At 34.1% G+C, this 9,774-nt stretch overlaps 1 protein-coding gene across 1 annotated transcript in view; it reads left to right on the top strand.

Annotated features, from left to right (window-relative positions):
* Positions 1–2,582, top strand: part of Slf1 (SMC5-SMC6 complex localization factor 1) — a 57,249-nt gene extending 54,667 nt beyond the window's left edge. Inside the window, exon 21 of the mRNA XM_048331265.1 lies at positions 1,620–2,582. Coding sequence (XP_048187222.1) covers positions 1,620–2,101 — 482 coding nt within the window. The 3' untranslated portion in view covers positions 2,102–2,582. The remainder of the gene's footprint in view (positions 1–1,619) is intronic.
* Positions 2,583–9,774: the final 7,192 nt, after the last annotated feature.

The following is a 9,774-nucleotide window of genomic DNA, read 5'->3' on the forward strand; positions in this document are numbered from 1 at the left end:
AATATAATTTTATTTTGTAATTACATCATGTAAATCTGTATGAAGACAAATGCTTATTCTCTAGATATCTGTTCTGCCATGTAAGAAAGATTGTACAGAATGATAGCTTAAAAACATTTGGCTATTTATAGTCTACTCCTGCCCCCTAAAGGCCTTAGTATATCTGTTTTACTAATACCATTTCACAATCAATATATACTTCTTTCTTCTATTTTCTTTTCCAGTATTGTTTACTAAATACAGTGTTTTGCCTCTTTAATATTTTTCTGCTCAATTATGTATCATGCATTCAAGCTAGTCTTTGGTCTTGTGTTGAATAATGTAAGTGATATAAATAGCCATTTTGTAGTAAGTGTAGCTCTTTAGTAAAATATAGCATTCCACCAACCAATATGAATTTTACTAGTGAACTAGTACATGGATGAGTTCCTTGTTCTGGGAGAAATCTACTTGTATTTATCAAGATCCTTTTGCAATTATACTTACTTTTGCCTTAGTCAAATTCAGGGTTTGGGCCTATTACATGCTTTGACACTATCATTGTTAGTATTCTTTTTATACCACTTTTTTTATATCAGTACAACTTTTATTTACTCTATATGTCTGGTTTTTTTAAAAATAGGAATAATTTGGAACTTTTTTGCTTTGCTTTGATATGTTAACACAAAGAAAAAGAAATTAAGTTTGATTTTAAAATTCTTTTTTCATAATTTCTACATTGATTACATATCAACATTTTATCTTTTATGTTAAATACACTTTATATCAAGTTCTTTATATCCATTAGGTCAAAGTCATCATTAAGAGTTTGAGCACTTAAAATCTATTCTGTTTCAGATAATATGATGTTATAATGGTAGGACTTTACTGTTAGGTCTACTATTAGTAAGCCTTATGACCAAGTATATATATGTATTTATAAAAAAATCCAAGATATAAAATACTGAAGTGCTTTGCTATGTTACCAAATATTGTGTCACTATTGTTTTGCTCCTCATCTCATCCTTCATTACCTAGGGGATAAACTCTATCTTCAGTATTTTGTGGTTAGATGGGTATAACTCTGATAGACAGATTACTCTTTTGAGTTTGATTCAGAAGAATTATTGCTTAAATTTCTGTGAGTCAGTTACTCATATTAACATTAAACCTAAGCAAAAATGAGTAATGTGTTATTTGTCTGTAAAGCTTTTTACTTCCAGAATCATTTATCAACAATGGAAAGGGAAACTTATTCCTTTTGTTGGTGAGATAGCTTTGATTCTTGTGTAGAATTTAGGATGCATACTTTAGTTAATTTGTTCTGGGAGTACTGAAATTCTTATTTTAAGATAATTGACGTAATTTTAGGAAAGCCTTTTTAATTTATCTTTATCAGTTATTGAAGATACATGCTTTTAGGTAAATCTCAGGCAAATGACTAGAATTTCACTTTTAAAAAATAAACCATTACTAGGCAGTCAAGATGTATAGCCAGTTAATTATGTCAACATGAATTAATAACAAAACATGATTGGAAAGAGCACTGCGTCGTTTGGATAAAAAAGGTGAGAAAACAGCTGTTAAGCTGCCAAAATAAAAATGTTTTACGATTAACACTGTGTATTTTATTTTCACAGGCCCAGTGCTTTTACAGCAGAGAGACTCTAAAGGAGAATTGCCCTTGGATTATGTGGTATCGCCTCAAATCAAGGAAGAACTATTTGCTGTTACAAAAATAGATGATACAGTGGAGAACTTTCATGCTCAAACAGAGAAACACATCTATCACCAGCAACTTGAATTTGGTTCATTTTTACTTAGTAGAATGTTGCTAAATTTTTGTTCTATTTTTAATTTATCTTCAGAATTCATCTTAGCTTTCAAGGGGTTAACTCATCTAAATGAACTACTTATGACTTATATTAGTTATAAAGAAACCACTGGTGCTCATACCGACTGGTTATTGGATCTTTATGCTAGAAATATTAAGACATTGCAGAAGCTCCCAAGTATTCTTCAGGAACTGCCTGAGAACATGAAACTCTGTCCAGGAGTACATACCGAGGCCTTATTGGTGACATTGGAAATAATGTGTCGGTCAGTCACTGAGCTTTCATGATGATGCCAGAAAATATGAGTCATATTTCTAAAACTGGTCAGCTTGCTTTGTATAGGAATCAGAGGTGTCATAGCTCACTGGTAAATACTAATATTGCTTTATTTATCAGCATTCTTTCTAACCTTGCTGAATTTTAAAAGCACTTATGAAACTTCTGCATAAATAAAGGATGTAACTTTTTCTGGTGTAGAATTGGGCTCCGAAGTTTTAAGTATAAACAACTTTCATTATTCGTCAAGAATTTTTGTTCTGAAAATGATATTTATTTATATTGTATATGTAAAAGAAGTAACTTAAATATTTTTTTCAAATCAAAATGTAATGTCCTCTATTCTAGATGTTTTAGGTCATATAATCATGACAGGATATTCATGTAAATACTCATCTATTAACCTGTAACTCCATTTATTCTTTACAGGATGCTGACTAAAATATACATTTTAGTTTTGTGTATTTCTAAAATAAACATTTTTAAACTTTAGTATTTGGGTTTTAAATATAGTTAATATGCATATTCTGACAATTGAGTCCTTTAACTGTTTCATTTTATCAGTTCACATACAAAGTGCATTACTGCTTCATATAACCAATGTTCTCTAAGTGAAAACATTTTGCTGCATAATAAGTTTTATTAACTATTACGCTAATAAGTGATATCTAAGTAATAGACTCGAGATTATCTAAAATTTTAATGCAGTAAGAATTTACAGAGTAATAATGTTTCCGTTTGCAGTTTTTTCCTAATAGCCACTTGACAGTTAAAAACTAAAAGAAGGGCCATGGGTAATAACTGCTTTTGAAATTGGAGATGTTTCACCAGTGGGAATAAGTTACATTGTGATACAACTGGAAAAGAAACATTCCAACTTCCATTTAGCTTTTATGTAGCTAAGTGATCTCACTGGCAGTTAATCTGCTCAAGAGGCATACTTCAGGTTTATATTGAAAATAGATCATTTAATAAGGAAATGTTTAGTATCTTTTTGCTGGGCTTTTATCTAAAGCAAAAAACTGCTACATTACTCTTATCAGCTGAATAAAAAATCAGATTTTTTCTATATTTTTAAAGGAGTAGATTTTTACATAAATACTTTAATAAGTAATAGTAGCTTCTATTTAACCTTCAAGTATGACATCGTTCAAATCTCTTTTAATTATTATTTACCTGATCTGCCAAACTTTCAGGGAAGATATGACCCATCATTAAGATCCTTGCAAGATCTTAATGGTAGTTCCGCAGATGATAAGAATGCTTTTTTCCCCAGGCGTAGTGGCTCACACCTGTAATCCTAGCTACTCAAGAGGCTGAGATCTAAGTTCTGTGGCAGCCCAGGCGGGAATGACTGGTGTAAGACTCTTACCTGCAATTAACCACTTAAAAAACAGAAGTGGAAGCCAGGCACCAGTGGCACATGCCTGGAATCCTAGATACTAAGGTAGTTGAGATCTGAGGATAACGCTCGAATCCAGCTACTCAGAAAGAACACAAGTGGTACTGTGGCTCAAGTGATAGAGCACTAACCTTTAGGAAAAGAAGCTCGGGGGCAGTGCACAAGCCCTGACTTCACGCCCCACAACTGACCTAGAAAAAGTGCTTTTATTACTTTACTTGTGAAGTAATTACCTAGAATTATATTTTCTTGATAGATACTTGGTAACATCAGCTTGATATCAGATATGGTTTCAAATCTTGGTCTAGTTTGTTAACAAATTAGAAGGAAGAGTCTAAGTGACCTTTGTTTTTCTTAGGTATCAAGTGGAAATAAAAAGTATTGTCATGATAGAATTTATAGACTGTCATTACCTGACAATGAATATTACTGTCTCTCTAGTTCTTGCCTGCTGTTTTGGTTGTAATGAATCACTTAAGACAGAAAGATGGTAATTGTTTCAGTTGGTGACTGTTAACCCTATCTTTAGTTTTAATAGTAACTCTAAACTTAGTTTTCTAAATTTGATGTTTCTTAAAAAATACTCATTTGGTTGCAGTTATTGTTAGCATTTTGTAATGTCTGCCTTGATGATTTGCTATGAAATGCTCAAATGCTAATGAGTTCCCTGCCTCTAAGAATAGATCTTTCAATTACTAGGTAAGCACTCACCAGGTAAGCACTCTACCACTTGAGCCTTGTCCCAGTTCTTTTTTGCTTTTCAGATAAGGTCTTGAAGTTTTTGTTGATACTGGTCACTGACTGTGATCTCCTACTTGGGCCTCCCACATAGCTGGGATTATAGGCATGAACTAACTATACCTGGCTTGTTTGTTGAGTTGAAGTTTCATTAGATAGGGTTTTTTGCTAGATCTGGCCTTCAAGATTTATCCAATCTCTACTTCCCAAATAGCTGGGTTTATAAATGTGAGCCTCTGTGCTTGGCCCAATTTTTTTGTTGTTTACACACAGACGAACACACACACACACACACACACACATTATATATGCACATTATATATAGTAATATAAGTATATATACACATTTTATATATATATATATGTAATCTATGATTTGCTTTAAATACATAATTGCCTTAAGTCTGTCTTAGGAGTAGAAGACATTAAGTCTAAAACTAGAATAATACTACTGAGCCCTAGCCTTTCTGTTGGAGATGTCACAAATGTTTAACTGGAGAGAAAGCGGAATGATGCTATTATTTTCCCTTATTCTTTGCAGATTTGAGATCATAGTTCCATGAACAACAATAAAACCCTGTAAGAGTCCTTACCAAACCATTGAAAAATAAGCCCCGGGAGGAAATTTTGGAGTTGTTTAGATTCAGCTTTCCCACATGCAATATTTATTAGCTCTTCTGTAGAAAAGATCTTCCTGTAGTGCTCTAGGTCCTTGATTCTTAATTTCACTTAGCTAAATAAAGTGTCCATACATGTATTTTTATAGTTCAGTCACCTCCAAATGACCAGAAAAGGACTTATTCTATATAAGTCAAATACAAAATTATTGTTTTGAATTCAGTATTTCTTGAACACCTACCATGTACCAGGTGGCATGCGTGACAGAAACTAACTCTACAAAGAAGAAAAGGCTTACCATCTGCGAAGGTAAATTAGTAAGTATTATGAGATTTGTTGTATATATTCTTTTAAAAACAAAATTCATTTTTCTGTTTCTAAAATTTTCAATAACTACTCTGCTGTACTTTTGAAATATGAAATAGTCAAGTGTCTAGTTGTGTAATTCTTGGATCAATATTATTTTGGCACTTTTAGAATAGATAGCAAGTAGGGTATGGTTTTACAGTTGTAAGAATTGCAACTTATTCTTAAAAATATCTAAATGTAGTCTTGACAGTAGACCATCTTACGTACATTGCAGAAAATACTTATCCTTTTCCTTCTGTCATTAGAGAAAGTGAAATGGATAGCTTTATTAAAAAAAATTAAAAGATTGGAGGAATGTAAAGTCCCCGTGCCTTTGTAGACCTTTGTAGGTTAGTGATGAACTTAATGAGAGACTGTCATGGTTGCCCTTGATCAGTGGAGAGGGGTCATATTTGAAGGACATGAGGACTAGTTGCCTCAGGCATTTGTCAAGTAGCTTCCATGCCAATTACACCTCCTGCTGATGTGGAACTTTCAAAACTCAGAATAGTCATTGTTTTTATAATAAATGTGTTTTAGAAAGGTCAGTGATGGTATTACTAGAATTAGGCTGTGCCTGATGATGTCAAAACTGGAGACATGGTATACTTAACTGTTGCTTATAATTCAGATTACATTATCAAGAAATGAACTTTTTGTGTTGAAATGAATTGCACTAAAAGGATGTACTTTGTTGGTTATTTCTCTCAATAGAGATTTAGAAATCATTAGGCTATAAATGAATTAGAAAAGTTGTTTCACTTGGTTCTGAGCATATGTCTTCAGATTCTATTCAGAGAAGACATTTTCAGAGGTTAAAAGCATTTCATAATGTTTGTATAGAATTTTCCCTCTTGATAAATTATAATTTTACAGAACATCCAAACTGATTAACTCATACTTTCCAGCTTATGAAAACACTAAACTACATAGATCCATACTTTTGTTGTTTCTAGAGACACATTTTATGTGAATTGTTGGAAAAAGAGAAAGCATGTGTCTAGAGTTACTAGAGATAGAGGCTTGTTAGGGATACTACATCAATAACCTTGTGATCAGATTTTCTTTTACAGTAAGATCTTTGACAATATTTTGTTACAAATGATTATTAATATTATTGTTATTATTATTATTACTACTACTTGGCTGGTCCTGGGACTTTAACTCAGGACCTGGGTGCCATCCCTGAACCTCTTTGTATTCAATGCTAGTGCTCTACCGCTTGAATCACTTGCAACTTTTTCTGAGTAATATATTGGAGATAGGACTCTCACAGACTTTTCTGCCCAGACTGGCTTCAAACCATTATCCTTAGATTTCAGTCACCTGAGTAGCTAGGATTACAGGTGTGAGCCACTGGCGACCAACAATTACAAATTATTTAATAATATTTTTAAAGCTTAAACCATAACCCTTATCACTAGAGATACAAGCAATGAATTTAAAATATATTAAGCATATTTTAAAATACAGGACATTTTAAAATATGCACACACATATACACACACACACTATATATATATATATATATACACACACATGTATGATAGTACAGTGAACTTTTTGTTTTTTATTTTATTTTTGTATAGTTGTACAGAAAAAGCTGCCATTCAACAGACTACAATGAATTTTTTTTTTTTTTTGCCAGTCCTGGGGCTTGAACTCAAGGCCTGAGCACTGTCCCTGGCTTCTTGTTTTGCTCAAGGCTAGCACTCTACTACTTGAGCCACAGCACCACTTCCGACTTTTTCTTTCCAGCTTTTTCTATATATGTGGTGCTGAGGAATCGAACCCAGAACTTCGTGTATACGAGGGAAGCACTTTACCACTAGGCCATATTCCTAGCCTCCCACCAACAAATTCTTAAGAATAGATTTTTTTTCTTTTTTGCCAGTCCTGGGCCTTGGATTCAGGGCCTGAGCACTGTCCCTGGCTTCTTTTTGCTCAAAGCTAGCACTCTGCCACTTGAGCCACAGAGCCACTCCTGGCCGTTTTCAATATATGTGCTGCTGGGGAATCAAACCCAGGGCTTCATGTATACGAGTCAAGCACTCTTGCCACTAGGCCATATTCCCAGCCCTACAATGAATCTTGATTAGTGTCACCCCCATCATTTTTCCCCATCTCTTCCAACCTGACCCCTTTCCTCAGAGTTCTTAATTTTGTAGAATATGCATAGAATTTTATAACTACACCCCCCCCACCTGCTTTCTCTCTTCGTTTGTCTAACACCCTCCCCTTGATTCTCATTTACCCACTTAAAAAAAGTATTGTAAGGGTGATATCAGAGGGGGTTACATTTACATAAGAAAGGAAATGAGTACATTTCTTAATGAATATAGTGTTACCCCTCCCTTGTTTTCTCTAACTCCCCTTCCCTCCAGGTTGTAAAATTCATTTCCAACATTGTGTCTTGTGATTATCGCTGTTGCATTGGTTCACCCTTTGTCCATTTTGTTATGCCCCTTCCCTTGCCAACCAGATAACAGTATATATGAGATACAGGGCACCAGAATCAAAAACAGTGACAACAGGATATACCAAAGGGGCGGGGGGAGGAAAGAAAAAGAAAGAACTTCACACAGTACATTAAAAAAAAGCAAACCCTTCTGTTTTCATATCTTAGAGTTAATTCTGATTAGTATAATTTTATATGTTCATATGTACTTAGCTATTGAGCTACTGTGATCCTTGGCCAGCACTATCCTAGAAATATATAATTGTTAACAAATGAGGGAAACCGTGGACCCTATGTTTCCTTGGGTCTGGCTTACTACACTTAATATGATTTTTTTTTCACTCTTCCCATTTCTTTACAAATGGGGCACTGTCATTCTTTATGATAAAAGCATAGAATTCTGTTAAGTGTATATACTACATTTTCTTCATTCATCTACTGATGGGCATCTGAGTTGGTTCCATATCTTAGCTATGATAAATAATGCTGCAATGAACATAATTATGCTGGTTATTTTTGTGTGGCCTCGTTTGTGATCATTTCACTAAATGTTCAGTAGTGGGATTACTGGATTTTAAGTGATCTCTACATTTAGTCTTTTGAGGAACTTCCATACTGTTTTTCAGAGTGATTGAACCAGTTTACCTTCCTACCAGCAGTGTTGTAGCATTCCCTTTTGGCCACATCCCTGCCAGCATCTGTTATTATTTGTCTTCTTGATAGTGGCCGTTCTAACTGGAGTGAGGTGCAATCTCAATGTACTTTTTTTTTCTTGTGGTTTTTTGTTTTGTTTTGTTTTGTTTTGTTTTGTTTTTTTGCCAGTCCTGGGCCTTGAACTCAGGGCCTGAGCACTGCCCCTGGATTCTTTTTTGCTCAAGGCTAGCACTCTGCCTCTTGAGGCATAGTGCCACTTGTGGCCTTTTCTGTTTATGTGGTGCTGAGGAACTGAACTTCATGCATCCTAGGCAAGCACTCTACCTCTAAGCCACATTCCCAGCCCCTCAGTGTACTTTTGATTTGCATTTCCTTTATGGCCAGAGATGTTGAACATTTCTTAATGTGTCTATTGGCTATTCTTATTTCCTCTCCAGAGAAGTCTCTTTTTAATTCTTTAGCCCACTTATTAATTGGGCGGTTGTTTCTTTGACGATTTGTTATTGGAGGTTTAATTTTTTGAGCTCTAGGTATCTTTTTTATATGAGGCCCTTGTCTGTTGTATAGCTAGTGAAGATCTCCCAATCTGTGGGCTTTCTATTTATCTTGCAAGCTGTGTCCTTTGCTCTGCAGAAGCTCCGCAGTTTAACGCAATCCCATCTATCCAGCCTTTTTTTGATTTATTGTGTTTCTGGATCTTTATTTAGGAAGTTTTGACCTGTACCAAGGAACCCCAGTGTATCCTTTATCCATCCCTGTAATATTTTCAGGATATCTGCTCTTACCTCAAACTTGTTCCATTTGGGGTTGACTCTGTACACACGTTTCAGTATTTTATTCCTGGCATATATTTCATTGGACTGTTAGTCTTCCTAAGGAATTACATTGAGTTCTCTAAAATCTATCATTTCAGTTAGTACATTGTGTATACTTGGATATTTCTCTGAGTTTTAAGGCTACTGCTGAATTAAAATCAAATATTAAGTCATCAAAATGACTAGTGATTTATTACCAAAACTAATCCTAATAGGCATGTTTGTGTATATATATATAAAACATATGTGTGTACGTGTTTGTATGTACATATATATTACATATATGCAAATAATATAATACATAGACCCTACTAGAACTCAAATAACTGTCTTCAATTGGAATTGACAATTTTCTCGAAATTTTTGTGTGTTTGTTTCCTAGGAAGTCATTTTTAGGATGTTAAGCCCTACTTTAGCAAATCTAATCATCGTCCTTCCCAAACATCACTTGAGCATAGCTGCCTTAGTTGTGTTAATAGAAAATGGATCTCTGTTTTAGAATACATGGATTTATTCTCTCAATAGAGGTTAAAAAAAAGTTTAGCACATACAGAATGTAAGTTGCACTGACTTGAAAATCTGGAATCTAACTTGGATTTTACACCATTCTTACCATCATTCATCTTGTGAGTAGATTGATTGAAATTAAAA

This window comes from Perognathus longimembris, chromosome 22, assembly GCF_023159225.1.
Source record: "Perognathus longimembris pacificus isolate PPM17 chromosome 22, ASM2315922v1, whole genome shotgun sequence".
In the NCBI taxonomy this organism is placed as follows: Eukaryota; Metazoa; Chordata; class Mammalia; order Rodentia; family Heteromyidae; genus Perognathus; species Perognathus longimembris.